Source organism: Nannospalax galili, unplaced genomic scaffold (genome assembly GCF_000622305.1).
Source record: "Nannospalax galili isolate Female #2095 unplaced genomic scaffold, S.galili_v1.0 scaffold362, whole genome shotgun sequence".
In the NCBI taxonomy this organism is placed as follows: Eukaryota; Metazoa; Chordata; class Mammalia; order Rodentia; family Spalacidae; genus Nannospalax; species Nannospalax galili.
Window position 1 is genome coordinate 2,088,791 of NW_008348785.1, and position 17,721 is coordinate 2,106,511.

The window sequence follows — 17,721 nt, forward strand, 5'->3', positions numbered from 1 at the left end:
AGTAACTGTGGGGAAAGCTAGAACGGACATGTGTCTTATCAGATTTGTTTTGTTTTCGTTTTTTGAGACACGGTTTCCCTGTAGCCCCAGCCAGTTTGGAACTCACTATGGAGACCAGACTGCCCTCAATCTCACAAAGATCTATCTACCTGTTCAGAATTTTGAATATGTAATAAAATTATAATTACTTGAGTGTGATGCTGATCATACTTTTGTTGTCTAAAAACAAATTCCAATACAAGATTCTATGACAGAAGCACCTGTATCAATGAAGAAAGAATTCAATCCCTCAATCACCTTAGAGAAAATTATTCGGAACACACTTTAATCTTTAGCTCAATGTCATTTAAAAATTAGTAAAATAATTTTTACTACAGGCATGGTGGTACACGCCTGTAGTCCCAGCACTTGGGAGGCAGAGGCAGGCAGATATTTGTGAGTTCAAGGCCAGCCTGGTCTACATCGTGAGTTCCAGGACAGCTGGGGCTACAGGGAGACCTTGTCTCAAAAAGACAAAAAAAAAAAAGTAAAATAGAGGCAAGGGTGTGGCTCAGTGGTAGAGTGTGGGCCCAGCACAAGCAAGAACCTGGAGTTAACCCCAGCAACAAAACCTTAAGCTGACTTAAAATGGTAAAATGTGTATTTTACCATAATTGTTTTTTAAGAAACACTGATACATAAGCGTTATTCCGACATAAGAAGTACTATAAAAACCCACCACCTATGTATTGTTCCTCTCTTTAAAAAAAAAAAAAAACAAAAAAAACACTGAATCTAGTCATAAAGAAACCCAAAACTCCAAATTGAGAATAATTCTAAAACACTGGGCTTTCAAAAATGTTAATGCCATGAAATCAAACACACACACACACACGCACACGCACACGCACATGCACACACACACAGAAACACAGGCACTGTTCTAGACTAGGAGACTGAACAGACAAAACAACCAAAGGCAATCTGCCTCAACTGAACAGGGCGAGGCAAATCGATGAGAAACTAACTGGTGAATATGGACTTTAAATATTACATTTCCTGCACTATTATATCATGTAGTTATGTAGGAGGGAAAAATCTTTGTTACTGAGAAATATATGCTAAAGAATTTAAGAGGAAAGTGTCATGATGCTTCCATCAAACTCTCAAGTGCTTCCAGAGAAAGAGGCCAGTGAGAGAGAATAGGCACCAAAGGTAACGAAGGCAACACTTGACAACTGCGCAAAGGTATGCGGTCTTCAATGTGCTAAGCTTGTACCTTCCACACAGCTTGTGAAATGTCTCAGCATAGAAGGCTGATGAGAAGTGGCAGTCTGCACAGCAGGATTGGGAGTGAAGAGAAACGAGAAATGACTGCTTTTTCTTTTTTCTAAGCCCAACTATCCATGGTTGGGCTTTGTCCACAATATATGTAAACTTACTTTAGTAAGACTTATAAAAATTTTGTTATATTTTAGACTCGAACACTTTGAGTTTAAACACATCCTTTTGCAGCCCATTATGGAGCCCAGGCTGGCCTCAACCTTGTGGCAATACTCTTGTCTCTGACTCCTAAGTGATGGGATTGAAGCATATGCCACCACGTCCAGCTACAGTACATTTTCAACAGGATCAAGAATCAATAAAGCCAGATGTGGTGTCGCACACCTTTAATCCCAGCACTCAAGAAGTAGAGGCAGGTGGATCTCTATGAGTTTGAGGCCAACCTGGGTCTACAAAGCAAGTTCCAGACCAGCCAGGGCTATATAATGAGACTGTCTCAAAAATAAAAACATAGACAAAAAAGAATTTTCCCTGGGTCTGATAATCAGAACAAAAAGAAAAAAAGAGAGGACAGGAGAGAGGGAAGGAGGAACTGACAGACTGGGGGCACGGCTGAAGGACAGATAGGGGAGGGGGAGCACAGCCCAGACAAATTTCCCTTCTCAGCATAGGAGGTACAAATTGCTAGTTGGCAAGCCTGTTTAATAAATCCTATCAACCATTTCTGAAATGCCAGAAACTGTGTCTCAAACATACCAGAGTCAACCAGAAGAATACTGCCAGAGCTCTACGCTTGCCAGTACCATCCATTTGCCTTAACTAGGGCATACTACATTCCTGTAAGTTTTGTAGGAGCTGGAGAGATGGCTCAGCAGCTAAGGGCACTGACTACTCTTGCAGAGGACCCAGGTTCAATTCCCAGTACCCACATGGCAGTTAACAGCCGTCCCTAACTCCAGTTCCAGGGGATCTGACACTTACTTCTGACCTCCATGGGCATTGCACAACATGAACTTACATACATGCAGGCAATACACACTCATACACATAAAAATGATAATTATATATATATATTTTTTCAAATACCAAAATAAGATGGCCAGCATCAATTAACAGAGAAAGGAGTGTGGTACACATTCACGTGTGTATCCCCTACTACTTGAATTACATTCTTTTTAAATATTGTGCTGAGACCTCACAGTTCATAAAATCATGACTTAAAATGCTATTTTATATCAGGAGTTCCAAAATTATAGGAGGAAATCCTTAAACCTTCAAAGAAAAGGCAAAAGTGACCTTAAGATAATTACCCCTTAGGTGATGCTAAATATAATTCTACCTGTAAATATGAACTATCTAAGTAAATCCATAAGCAAAAATGTGTGTGGAGCAAAAATAGTGAGTTTTTATAGCTACACTCAGCACATCCTACATAAGAGTATCGCACAGTTAACCATGGACACACAAGAGAGGCTCTCCCAGCATTCTAGAAGTTTCCTTTCCTTTTATGGATGCAGTGCCAGATTTGCTACAGGAGTCTGCATATATTCTGGATTCTATTAAGTCTTTAATAGAAGATTTTCAACTGCAAAGGAAGGGTGTCCAGTTTTAAATGTCAAAGACTATTAATAAGATCCCAGACCTTTCTGACTCTGCTCTCATTCATACATAAAGTAACATTAAAAAACAGGACACTACATCAGAAGAGAATCGTTCAGTAGAATACTCAGTTCAGCATGAATATAAAAATCAAAGTTCACCAGGCATGGTGGCAAACATCCAATCCAGCACTTAACAAGTAGAGGCAGGAAGATCATGAGTTCAAGGTCAGCTTCCACTACACAGGCAGGTGACAGCTGACTGGGGCATATAGGAGACTCTGTCTCAAAATTAATTAATTAGCCGGGCGTGGTGGCGCACACCTTTAATCCCAGCACTAGGGAGGCAGAGGCAGGCAGATCTTTATGAGTTCAAGGCCAGCCTAGTCTACATAGTGAGTTTCAGGAAAGCTGGGGTTACAGGGAGACCCTGTCTCAAAAACACCAAAAAAAAAAAAAAAAACAAAACTCAAAAACAACAACAACAAAAAACCTACACATTAAACCTAATAAGGTACTAAATAAGTTCATTAGCTTCCTCTCTAAATTCCAAAAGACATCCTAAAACTGAGATAGCAAAACAAAGATCTGCTATACTGAGCCACAATATGGACGTAATGCCCACAAAGCAATTCCACAGGGCAGAGAAAATTCTAAAGATGGAAAACAGACTGTCCAAACAACTGCAGTATACCAAGCTGGAAATAAGCTAACACAAGCAAAGCAAACAGAACAAGGAATTCAGAAATCCCACACATAACAGCAAGTTCAAACAATGTGACCTAACCTTGGATGGAACGCTGTGACATTATCAGCAAGTGACAGACTACCTTGGTACACAGCAATAAGCTTCATATAGGCATATTTTTTGTGCTGCCTCAAAAAAAGGTAAAACTGAAAACGTTAGTATTTACAGGCATCAAACATACTCAAAAGCTCTACTGGGGCTGGAGAGATGGCTCAGTGATTAAGAGCACTGGCTGCTCTTGCAGAGGACCTGGTTTTGGTTCCCAGCACCCACATGGTGGCTAGCAACCATCTGTAACTCCAGTTTCAGGAGATCTCATGCCCTCTTCTGGCCTCCTCACTTATATACATGCAAGCAAAATACCACACACATAAAATAAAATATTTTTACAAGTTATAGTAACTGGGCTAGAAAGATGGCTCAGCAGTTAAGAGTACAGACTGCTCTTGCAGAGGACTCAGGTTCTAGTCCCATCACCCACATGGCAGCTACAAACCAACCAGTTCCAGGGGAATCTGACACCCTTTTCTGATCTCCATGGCATTGCACAACAGGTGTGCATTCACATACATGCAGGCAATACATTCATACACATAAAAAAATAAAATAATTTAAAAATTCAAAATTAAAAAAAGTTCTAGTAACTAACCCCTACAATCTAGTGTCAGTGCTCTAGCAAAACAGAACATCTCTACCAGCTCTGCTTGGAAACGCAGCAGCAGGCCTGTACATCAGCAGGTCAGCCCCTGCATGACAGCCTCCATTCACACAAAGAATTTTAACTCCCTGTAAGAACTGGGGCAGGTTAAGTACAAATTTTCTGAAATTATGTTTTTAAAACATTACTTGTACTTTTTTCCTCTTGCTGCTCTAACAAATCACCACCATGTCTTGACTTCCAAAAATAAAATTTTGTATCTTAAAACCAAGAAGCCCGGCACATTCCTCTAATCCCAGTTCTCTCAATGGAGGCAGGCGCATCCAGGATTTGAGGCCAGCCTGGGCTAAAGTCCTGACTCAAAACCACAAATGAGCCCCCAAAGTCTTAGTTTTATTTTGCTTTGACAAGGTGATTTCCCGATAACCTTATAATCATCCCCACTAACAGTACTGCAATCTCTCAAAAACTAGCCTGACTTTCTTCTGTGGAATTTAATCTAATTTGTTTGGATTATTGTACAGTATCCCTTTTATTTGACTAATAAGGATTTCAAAACAAGCAACTTTTAAAAAATTACCACAGCTGGTTACATTGTGCAACAGTTTTGCTTTCCACAAAGAAAAATACCATCATACAATTTTACCAGCTTACTTCCCTGAGAAAAACAAGCTGCAAATGTCCATCTATCAATATAGCTCTTAATACTGATAACAAAGTAACTGTAAGTAATATATGCATGTGCATGATACATGGAAGGGTACACTTGTGTGTGCACACATGTGGAAGCCAGAGAATGTCACAGATCTCCCTTTATTGCTCTTCATCTTTTTTCTTTTTTTAAAATATTTTATTTATTTTTATGTGAATGCGTGTATTGCCTGCATGTAGGTAAGTGCACTGGTGTCGTGCAATGCCCGCAGGGGACAGAAGAGGCTGTCGGATCCCCTGGAACTGGAGTTACAGACAGTTGTTGGCTGCCGTGTAGGTGCTGGGATTCAAACCCAAGTCTTCTGAAAGAAGAGCAGTGTTCTTAACCGCTGAGCCATCTCTCCAACCCCTCCACCTTATTTTTAGAGACAGGGTCTCTTACTGAACCTGGTGCTCACCTATTCTGCTGGACCAGCTGGTTGGGCCAGCACCCAGAACCCTCCTATTGACATCCCAGTGCTGAGGTTACAGACACACACTGCAGCACCTGGCTGTTCTGTACACTGGTGCTGGGAACCCCAATTCAGGTCCTCATGCATGAGCATCCCAAGTATTTTATCCACTGAGCAATCTCCCTGGCCCAGTCAATATTTTTAAATTGAAAAAAAAAGATGCATTGTCGTTTTTTAAATGGAATGTTGTGAAAAAAAAATGGAGAAACACATTCTGACAGGTTCGACGCCGTCCCAAGTTGTAGTTCCACAGTCACAGTGTGACACTGGCATGGACACAGTGTATCGGATTCCATCAAGAGGGCAAAAATACAATTAGAAAATGCCTCAAGTAGTTATTTTCCACAAAATTAAGTTGTAAAATTGGGAAGATACTAGATTAACTATAACAATATTTGCAGACCACAAAAAAGCTTTTAATGTTTTAATGCATTTTCATATTTTAAAACTAAACTTTCACACATGTCCAAAATCTTGAAGGTATGACAGGTCTAGGTACTACAATACAGCTATGAACAAAACATAAAACTCTCGACGCTCAAGAGGCACAAATTTCAAAGGAAATACCAACAGTAGTCAAGATGAGTAAGTGTATTATAAAGTGGCAGGTGTTCTGCTGAAAATGAAGGCTGGAAGTAGCGGGTATAGGACAAGGATGGAGTTTGAGATACAGAAGTCAGGAGGGGCTCACTGAGACCATTATCTGAGAAAAGACTCAAGGGTGGGGTAGGTTAAGAGGGACACTTGCCTACCATGCCCAAAACCCTGGGTTCAATTCCCAGCATCACCAAAAGAGTAGCAAAGACATGAAAAGGGAATTTACAAACTCTGTATCTGGACAGAGCAAGTCAGACAGAACAAAGGCATGAGGTCAGTCCACAGGAAAGGTAAGTGACTACAAGGCATGGTGGCACAGCCTCTCCGGAGGCAGAGGCAGGAGGACTGCAGGTCCAAGGGCCCCTGGGCTACAGAGTAAATTTCAAGGCCAGCATGGTCAACTTAGTGAGACCCTGTCTCAAAATCCTAAGTACAAAGAGGCCTGGGGATAAAGCTCAGTAGTAGAGCACTTGCTTAGCATAGACAAGACCCTAGGATCAATCACCAGAACTGGAGAAAAAGGGGAAGGGCAGGAGAAAATGAAGAGAATGAGGGTTTTAAAGACATCAAAGATGGCCAGAGGAGAACAGGCCAAGGTATGATACTGAGTTAAACAATGTGTGGGGGGTGCATCACAGAGTACAGATGACCCTGTAGACTTTGAAGAAATTTAGCTCTTGCTAGGCATGAGGGTGCACACCTTTAATCCTAGCACTCAGGGGGCACAGGCTGGGGGATCTCTCTGGGAGTTCCAAACCAGTCTGGTCTAGGGGTACATATGAGACCCTATCTCCAAAAAAAAAAGAACTTAGCTCTTATTCTGAGGGACATGATCAGATTACAGGCAGCACAGCACAGCACAGCACAGCACAGCACAGACACCGTGTGCAGACCTATAATCCCAGCACTGGGAAGGTAGAAGCAGGAGGACAGGAGCTGAAGGGCAGCCAAAGCTACATAATTCAAAGACAGTCTGTGATATCCACGAGGCCCTGTCTCAAGAAATTGCAAAACAGGGTCTGAAGAGATGGCTCAGCTGTTTAAAGCACTGGCTGGTCTTGCAGAGGACCCAAGTTAGGTTCCCAGCACCCACCTGACAGGTCACAACCACTGTAACTCCCATTCCAGGGAATCTGATGCCCTCTCTGACCTCCGCAGGCAGTGCATGCATGTAATGCACTTACAATGAATGCAGCAAAATATTCACACAGGCAAATCTCTATTTAGAGTTTGAGGCCAGCTGGTCTACACAGAATTCCAAGGCCAATCAGGGCTACATAATAAAACTCTCAAAAGAAAAAAGGAGGGAGGGAAGGTAGAAAGGAAGAGAAATTTTTTTAAAGAGAATTTTTTAAAAGAGGGAGGGGAGGGGAGGGAAAAAATAGCTTTTAGCAAACTAGCAAACCAAAAGGCTGAGGTTATGGCCCAACTGGAGCACTTGCCACTCAAGCATGAGGACCTGAGCTGGGATCCCTAGTAGCTCATGAAAAGTCCTGTACTCTCAGAGCTGGCAAAGTAGAGACAAGGAGGAGGATCCCTGGAGCTCACTGGCCAGCCAGCCTAGTCAACTGGTGAGAGACCCTGTCTCAAAAAATAATGTGGAAAAGAAATCAAGAAGGCCACCTGACATCAACCTCTGGCTTCCTCAAGCCCCCACAAACAAAAATATAAATGATCAGATGGACTGTAAGTAAATAAGGAACAGAAAGGAAGATAAAACATAGTTTGGACCAGAGCATGAATTATGTGAAACTTACATGCCGCTCTGTGCTCCCAAAGCTGTCGGCAAGCCCCCTTAACCATATTTCAGCATCTACAAAGCTGGCCTGAGGTGAAGAATTTTTTCCAATTTTAAAAGAAAAAGTCAGGCTGGAGAGAAGACTCAGCAGTTAAGAGCACTGACTGCTCTTGCAGAGGACCTAGGTTTGATTCCCAGCACCCACATGGCAGCAAACAACCATCTGTAACTCCAGTTTCAGGAGATCTGATGCCCTCTTCTGACCTCCACAGGCACTGCACAACATGGGTACACTCACGTACATGCAGGCAATATACTCATACACATAAAATAAAAATAAATTTTAAAAAATTTAAATAAAGAGAAAGTCTTGCAATACATATTCAGAATATAATGCTATATGCTGAGTGCACACACTGTAGAGAACACTTTAATGCACAACATTAAGCCATGATACAGCATATCTACTGAAATCTGGGGACATAACAGGCAGAAAGGGGGGAGTACATATGTACTACAGTACACACCACCTTTCTATTCATCTTCCTGCTCAGGTGTTTGTCTTTTCAACAAACGTCACAGTTCAGATTATTATACAGCTAATGGTAAAAAAATATTTGCTGATTAGGGGTAGAGAGATGGCTCAGCTGTTAAAGGAAGTTACTGCTCTTGCAGAGAACCCAACTTCAGTTCCCAGCACCCACATGCAGCTCACAACTGCCTGTTAACTCCAGTTTCACAGACTCCAAAACCCTTTTCTGACCTCTGAGGGCACTGCATGTATGTGGTGCACATACATATATTCAGTACACATGCACTCAGGCAAAACACTCATATACAAATAAAAAATTAAAATAAAATAAGATGAAATTTAAAATGAATAAAATAAATGATAAAAGTCTTGCCGGGCATGGTGGCACACACTTTTAATCCCAGCACTTGGGAGGCAGAGGCAGGCAGATCTTTGTGAGTTCAAAGCCAGCCTGGTCTACAAGTTCCAGGCCAGCTGGGGCTATGGGGAGATCCTGTTTCAAAAAGACCAATGAATGAATGAATGAATGAATGAATGAATCTTTAAAAAAAATTTGCAGGGCTGGAGAGATGGCTCAGCGGTTAAGAACACTGGCTGTTCTTGCAGAGGACCCAGGTTCGAATCCCAGCACCCACATGGCAGCCAACAACTGTCTGTAACTCCAGTTCCAGGGGATCCGACAGCTTCTTCTGTCCTCCGTGGGCATTGCACAACATGGGTGCACTTACCTACATGCAGGCAATACATGCGTACACGTAATAAATAAAATATTTTTTTAAAATATTTGCTATGTCAGAAGTGGTGGCATACACCTTTAATCCCAGCACTCTGGAGGCAGAGGCAGATGGAGCTCTGTGAGTAACAGGCCAGTGTGGTCTACATAGTGAGTTCCAAGCCAGCTAGAGCTACAGGGAGATCTTGTTTGAAAGAAACAAAAGCAAAAGAAAAATTGATGATAAAACAGAATCCACGTCACCAAGGACCAAACACAATCAACTTTTGGCCCAAAGAACCAAGAAACTTTGGAGTGACAACAGCCTAATAACAAAGGAACCTGTAAATCAAATATTAAATCCAATACTGACCAGAAGTTTTTGTTTTACCCTTTTAAAGTGAACTCATGGTTATTAAAATGAAAAGAGGTACCAGGACAAGAATTCAAAAGAAAAAATAATATAAAATGAAAGAACGGCTGGTACCAAGAAGAATGAATGACCACAAAGATAAGAAATGAGGGTCGCCATAAAGAGAACTATGCTGATTGTTCTACCTTATTCCAGGAGAAAAAAAAAATTAAAAACAGACTATCTCTTATCCTGGGATCCACTGACCTGGACTACACTAAAAACTCTTGATTCCTAAAAGAAATCTGTAACCCCTCAAAAGGTTAAGAATCAATGCAATGATGTTAGTTCATTTCCATTGGTAAACTTCCATGTACTGTAACACCACCATGTAGTAAAAACAGACACAGTACAGGACTACTACAAACTTGATTTTAAGGGTGTTCCAAAGGCATACAAGTAATTGAGACACAACACAAAAGGTCATGTAAGATTTCATTTACACAAATGACACAGTTTCAAGGTCAATATTATGTTCGTTCAACTTGGAGTCACAACATATTTGCAGTATTTTTAACAGAAAGCAGATTAATGGGGGGGAGGGAGGAAGAGGGTAGGGGATGTTAACTGCCTAATAGGTACAAAGCTTCCTTTAGGTGATGAAAATGTTTTGGGACTGAGCAAAGATGATTATTACATAATGCTATGAATACATTAAATGCTGCTGAATGCATGAATTTGACCTCAATAAGGAAAACTTAGTAATGAAAAGATTCCTTTTGTAACTACTACACAGAGAGAGAATATGAGAATGAATCATACATACCTTACACAGTCCCCTAATTTGAGACCAAAAAAAGGGATTAAATGGAACAACAAAGTCAGCACAATGTGGCTCGTGGCACAGCAGGGGGTGGTGCTTTGTTTTTCATTCTTACCCCAAATTAGGAGAACAGTGAAACAGTTATGAGTGCTGCCCTATATGACTAGACCTCAGAGAGGCTCATCCACTAGGATACATGTTTTGACAGCATGAAAGTTTGGGGTTTTGTTTTGTCTTGTTTTGTTTTTTAAAACCTCTGACTTCTTGGCCTCTGTCCTTAGGCTTTGTATGTTCAATGGCTACATCTTCCATATTCGTGGGGCTACACTCAGGGGGACAAATTATACCAGGGGAAGAAAACACAGCTATTGTTCAAAGCTTAACCTTACAAATCACTCAAATTTTTCTAAACAAAAGTGAATGTCAAAGTAAGCAATCCATCAAAATAACATAAAAATTCAAATCTACTGGGGAAAAGAATACCTTTAAGATTCAAGTACCACTTTTGTAAATTATACTACAAATTATTAATTCATTATGTCAATAACTAGAGAAAAACCCTCCTCTGGAGTGTCCATCAGTTCTGAAAAGTAACTGGGCTCAACACTCTGAATTTCTTTAGGAAAGCACTAACACCACAATATACACTAATCATAATCTGACTATGGAATCAGCTGGCTACGAGAAGTCAGTTCCATTAAGTTTGTAAATATTTACTGCAAGACATTTATGTTAAATTAGCATCAGCATTTTCAAGGTGACTATTATGTTCCGTTTGACTTCTTGGAGTCACACATTTTCGTGATATTTTTAACATCTGACTAAAGCCTCTACCATCACAAGATGCTCACACTGTTTACAAACATTAAACAGCAGCTGGTTTCCTCTCTTACATCTTGCTACAGTCAGAGAAATAATTTTAAATTCCAGGTACACACTTTCCCACAGATGTGTAAAAAGTTTGCTTTAACATAAAAGGTTTCTCACCAACTGAAGAGACATGTACCCAAGTAAATGTGGACATTTTAGCAGGAAGTTGGCAAGATCACAAACACAGATTCCTATGGCTACTTGAGCTGTCATGCTAAATGAGTTGAATGCTAAGTACCACTACTGTCCTTTCATTTTTCATGCCATTCTCAATGCCCTTTGTCATCTCATTCAAAATAATGCAGAAAACAGAAACTTACCCACACAAGCATTGAGGAATAGCCAATCAGTCTTTTTCATCCTATTTTTAATTTGCTTTAGTTTTTTGAAGTCCACTTCAAGCTCCTCTTTGCTACCAACAGCACCAGCCAACTCTATCCTCTGAAAATCCATTTGCACTTCAGAGTCTCGCTTTGTAACAGGAGGTGATCTTCTTTGGCTATTCCCACTACTGCAGCTTCCCCTCCACCGAGCTCTGTCTTGTTCATTGATTATTGAAGAAGCCTCTTCAGTCTCTGCCAACTCTATAGCTTCAATGTTGTTAGGTCTGGGATGATCACAAACAACACACTTTTTAGCCTTGGCCCAGTTTTCGTATGTGCAAATAGAACAAGTCCAATGCTGGGTCCTTGTATTCAGTTTATTTCTATCATTGTATTCCTCACAAGGATCAACAGAAAAAGCAACTGGTCTTGAGCCAGATCCTGAGGATTGAGGAGATTCTGTAGGACTCCTGGTCCTACGCTGAGATAAGCATTGGGTACACCTGATTGCTCTTGGCCAGTTCAAATATGTACACATGTGGCATGACCATTTATTTGCATTTTCTATGCTGTATGAAGACTTAACCCTTGGTCTTGCACTAGAGTCTGGACATATCAAAGGACTACTTCCACCCTCAGTACTGGCAGGATCCCAGTCTCTACCAATATCACTTGAACCACTTTTAAATGGATCTTCTGTAATAATTGTTCCACTAGGTCTCTGGGCACGACACATAGTACACTTGATTGCAGACGGCCAGTTTTCATACGTACAATATTCACAGGCCCACTTAATTCCACGTTCTGACATTGTGTACTTCTTGAAGTGAGTTATGTCAGGCAGGAAGCTATAAATAATTAGGATATAGTTATTAAGACAATAGTTACATAATTCCACCTCTAAAAATATGCCCAAAACACATGCACACTCTTCAACTTAGAAAATAGACATTTCTCAAAGAACACATGTAAAATTTCTCATCAAATTATTCTACTTTTTCTTCTGGGACTTCCAGAGACACTGGAGATAAATTCTCAAAGAAAGCTCCTAGACCTCACGATTTAAGGGAATTTTACTCTGGAATACAGAAAGTAATAAGCAGGAGACAAATACAGATGGGTTCTACAAGGGAAGAAGACAGAAACAGTGAAGTCATTAGTAGAAACGTTCAATTTCAGCTGAGCTATGACCATTAATTTAGAAAAAGTTAAAAAGACTAGAAGGGAAGGAAAAAACACAAGCCAAGAAGCACCTTAAACATATAACCATTCTCAAACTACAAACAACATAGATTATGCTATTTATAGTATGTCTGATTCATGAATTCAGAAGATCAAAGTCTTTTCTAATCATCCTTACTAAGGGAAAAAAGCAGCCTGAAAGTGCTAATTATTCACTGCTTTTAATTAGCATTAGCACAAACAGAAAAGACATTGAAGAGCACAGATCACAATTAGGAAAGTAACATTACAAAACAGAAATACTTCCCTGATGTTCTGTATCCTCAAAATCAAGCTATGTTTGGAACATAAAAGAAAAACTCCACATCACCTAGCCCCAGGAAATTCAGATGGACAGAACATGTCTGAGAAAACTCAGCAAATCATGCCAATATAATTCTGAATGTTCATATTTGATATTTGAAAAAATAAAATACACTCAAATTTCAATTTATGTTAAAAACATACTTGAAAGCCTGTTGTGGTGTCACATGCCTTTAATCCCAGCACTCGGGAGACAGAGGCAGGCAGATCTCTGCAAGATCAAGGCCAACCTAGTCTACATAGCCAGTTTCAGGCCAGCTGAGGCTACAGGGAGACCCTGTCTCAAACACAAACAAAAAAAGAACATCAAAACATATTTGGTATCTAGAAGTTCCTAGAAGCTGGGAGTGGTAGCACATGCCTATAATCCCAGCACCTAGGAGGCTGAAGCAGAAGGACCTTGAGCTGGAAGCCAGCTTGTGTTACACAGTGAGACAAATAGGTAAATAAATATTCCCAGGACTCTATAGTAAGGCTACCATAATGCTACAATGAAGACATCATTATGTAATGATAACTAATTCATAAGTGAAGCAATATACATGGCAAATTTACTGGTATTTGTAATAGCTTAAACTGGAACACTAAACAATCTCTCCATTTTTAAGTCCTTACTTAATTTACACCCCCACCACCTATTTTAATCTACTTAAAAAGGAAAAAATTACTAGGCCAGATATTTTTTCTCCTTTCCAAACCTGGAAAGCCAAATCACTTTTTAAGTGTATTATGTTCCTGCCTACCAAATCCACATCCCACATATAGAGTGAACTTCACTAAGCAACCAACTTCACCATTAAAAGGATGCTATTTAATAGCTAAAATTAAAAAAAAAAAAAAATCACACTTACAAAGATTTTAGATTCCATGCTATAACCACCTTGCACATGATTACAATAAAGGTAAATCAGACCAAAGACAAGATTCAATCTTCATGCTGGCTCAGACTCTGACTTCCTCAGGAGACACTGCAAAACGTGATAAGTGGTTCTGTCTGCCTGTGAATAGCTATTCCTGTAAAGGAGACCAAAACTGAATTTCACTTATAGCCTGCTAATTTACCAAAAAGGAGAAAGCTTTAATTTTAATCAATTCTATTTTAATTATACTTACTTATTTTAATAATGGGCTATTATATTTAGATTTTTAATTTAGCACAGCAATAAAAATAGTTAATTTATTGGGCTGGTCAGTCAACCATGAAAAAGTTTTTCTACATGTGTGTGCATGCACACAAGCGCATGAACACTAATGTTATCTCTCTGCTTGTTTTTTGGAGTCAGAATCTTAACATGAAAGTCCAGGCTGGCCTCCCACTCACAATCCTCCTTCCTCAGCCTTCCAAACGCTAAGGTTCCAGGCACGCACCACTACAGCCATCACTGTTACGAAGAGCATGAGCAGTGCAGGGTGGATTCTGATCTGTTCTTTTTTCTTTTTTGATTTCTGTATGAGTGTATGAGTGTTTTGCCTGAACGTATGTAGGTGCACCATGTGTGTATGATGCCTGCAGAGGTTAGAAGAGGGTATCAGATCCCCTGGAACTTGAGTTATGTATGGGTTAACCACCATGTGGGTGCTGGGAACCAAATCCAGGTCCTCTGGAAGAGCAGCCAGTGCTCTTAACCACTGAATCTCTCTCCAGTCTGATTCCTACCTGTTCTACTGAAAAGGAAATGATGAGATCATCCAAGTAAGTAGAAACACTGCTTAGCATGAAATATTTTTCTCTTGTAATTGTGTATGGGCAATTTTTTCCCTTTCTTTCATATCCAGGTAATTTCAATAATCTTGCTTGGGCTCTTTTTAAATGCATGTGTATGTGCCTGTGTGTGCCTTCACATGTGTGCAGGTGTGAATGCACTTGTGTACAGATCCATCTGGCAGCCAGGGGACAACCTCAGGTGTTGTCCTCAGGAATGCTATCTCCCTCCTTTGAGATAAGGTCTCTCATTGGTCTGGTGCTCACCAATTAGGCTAGGCTGGCTGGGCAGAGAGCCCCAAGGATCCTTAGTCTCTGCCTCCCCAGCATTGGGCTTACAAGAGATAACAACCACACCTGCCTTTAGGTGCTAGGAATTAAACTCAGGTCCTCGTGCTTGCAAAATAAATGCTTTATCAAGTGAGCCATCCTCCCTGGCCCTTGTTTAAAATTTCATACACACTGATTATAACAGCAATCCAAAAGTATGTCCAATGGCAGGGAACTATGGAACTATAATCATAAAGCATACATAAAGTAGGCAATAGAAATTTAGTGAAACTTTTCAAATTCATTAGGAAGTGTCTTCCTTCCATTTTCAGGAATGAGATGTGAACAGATCAATCATCCATGCTATGGGAAAGTATAATGAGTGTGGGGGACTTACCTAATAAGAACAGATGTCAGGCTGAGCACAAACCAAAGGCTACTATATAAGTAATTTCAGTATCTCATTTAAAATGTTTACATTCAAAAGTACATGCTAGGACTGGAGAGACAGCTCAATGATGAAGAGCACTGGTTGCTCTTGGAGAGAACCCTGGTTCAATTCTCAGGACCCACATGATGGTTAACAACCATCCCTAGTTCCAGGGAATTCGATGCCCTCTTCTGGCCTCTGTGGCCACAGCACACATGGGGCGCTTAGATATATGCAGGCAAAACACTCATACACATAAAATAAATAAACAAAAGGTTTTTTTAAATCCATGCTTGCTTTAATGCTTTAGGACATGCTATGTGTTCAACTAAACAGCTTGCTATTCACATTACTTTAGTTCATCTTCATGGAACTAATGCCTTGGCATAAAATACTAAAAATTTTCAAAGCTGATGAGTTGCCACTAAGAAAATAACCATATCAGCTTCATTTTATCTGAGGGACCTGTATGTTGTGGTAGTCTCCCTTCCTAGCCATGGAAGAGCAAAACTGTCACCATTTAATAGGTATCAGACTCTGACTTGCACAAGTAAAGTTCTTCACTGTTACAAAGCTGTGGGATGCCAAGTTTTGGGTGTGCTTTTATAAACTACTGTTAAAATGTTTCTAGAAAGAAAAAAAAAACACACTGAGGCAGTGAGATAGCTCAGCAAGCAAAGGTGCCTCAGTCTGACAATCTGAGTTCAATCCCCAGATCCCACATGATCGAGGAAGAAAACTCCCACAAGTTGTCCACAGACCTCCACATGCATGCAACAATACACCCATACCCAAACAATCACGCATACAAAAATGAATACATAAAAATGTAATTTTTTTCTTGGTTTTTTTAAATAGAGTCTCTCTGTAGCCCCAGCTGGTCTAGAACTCAACTATGTGGAACAGTCTGGCCTTGATCTCATAGAAATCTACCTGTCTCTACCTGAGTGCTGTGACTTTAAGGCATGCACCACCATACCTGGCTAAAAATATAATACAGTTTTTAAAATGTAAAACAATTATTACTTCAAAACTGGCTTTGGGTAGAACTGTGGTAGAGCACATGTTTCCCATGTGCAAGGCCCTGAGTTCAATTCTCAGCACTAAATAATTACCATCATGACCCTCATCTAGACTCCTGATAAAATGAGAAATAGCAGCCTAATTTTCCTGCCCATTATAACAATACAGGTAACTGAGTAATACCAAACCCAAGCCCAAGAGATTATCAGAAGACTGCATTGATGATGGGCTATAGCATCCACTCAAGGGAGTTAAACACGGTAGGAATACTGTATTTTAGTGACTTAAAGCTGCATTTCATTGAAGAGGATTATCTGAGATCCATTTTACCTGTGGCAATCAGCAAATGGAACGAAGAGTAAGGATAATATGTGACTTTACATTACAGAGAAGAGACCAGCATTAAGTATACTCTGTCTTCCAGATTTGTCACAACACACCGTAAGACATATAAAATTATTTTCATGGTCAGGTGTGGTGGTGCACACCTTTAAGCCCAGCAACTCAGGAGGCAGAGGCATGTGGATCTGAGATTGATGCCAGTCTGGACTACATAGCAAGTTTCAGACCAGCTGCGGCTACAGAGAGGCCCTGCCTCAAGGGAAAAAAAAAAAAAAATCCAAGTCAACTAGCTCTAAGAGTGCTTTTTAATATTTAGCTCATTTTTAATAACATGTATTGGAGGTGGGGGTATGAAATGCACATGAAGTAGTGCCTGCAGAGGCCAGAAGTGGGCACTGGATCCCCTGGAGCTGAAGGTACAGACTGTTGTAAGCTGAACAACCTAGTCCAGGGAAGCAAATTAAAGTCCTCTGCAAGATCAGAACATGCTTTTACTGGCTGGGCCCTCTCTAGTACCCAAGCCCTAAGAGTTAATGGTACATCCTGAAAAAGAACTGTAATGAAACATCACTTTAAGTTAATAAATTCCTAGAGCCAAGGCAATTTAACTTGTAAGTTTAATTCTTCATGCAACTTAAATTTCCAATTCTATCCAAGGACTCATACTTCAATTTATAGGTACATTAAAATATGCATAGTAGAAACTTTTTAAGGAGAAATGAACATAAATGCTGCTCTCAAGACAAATATTTCTTGGTTCAAATCTAACAAACAAGTCTAACCTGTGGAGAAATGACTCCAGGAATCAATCTGTGTATCAGCCTCTACCTATAGAATGAAGGTCTCCAATATTACTCATTTTCATTTTCTAGTATTAAATTCATATCTGCTGTTAATTATATATTTTCCAAGACAAATAAAGTAAAAGCACAAGAATTATGTTCCATATTATTAACAGCTGGGAATGGAGCTATTAATTATACATCTTCATGTAATCATGTTTAATAACTAGCTATATTTATGAAGCATTAC

General features: G+C 40.0%; 1 protein-coding gene and 1 pseudogene across 2 annotated transcripts in view; one reads left to right on the forward strand and one right to left on the reverse strand.

The window, feature by feature from the left end:
• Zranb1 (zinc finger RANBP2-type containing 1) overlaps positions 1 to 17,721 on the reverse strand; it is a 54,934-nt gene that overhangs the window by 29,518 nt on the left and 7,695 nt on the right. For both annotated transcript variants that reach the window (XM_008846007.3, XM_029569822.1), the window contains exons 2-3: positions 13,774 to 13,936; positions 11,375 to 12,225 (exon numbers count right to left, since the gene is read on the reverse strand). In XM_008846007.3, coding sequence (XP_008844229.1) covers positions 11,375 to 12,225; positions 13,774 to 13,811 — 889 coding nt within the window. In that variant the 5' untranslated portion in view covers positions 13,812 to 13,936. The remainder of the gene's footprint in view (positions 1 to 11,374; positions 12,226 to 13,773; positions 13,937 to 17,721) is intronic.
• Positions 15,770 to 15,883, forward strand: LOC115072496 (annotated as a pseudogene).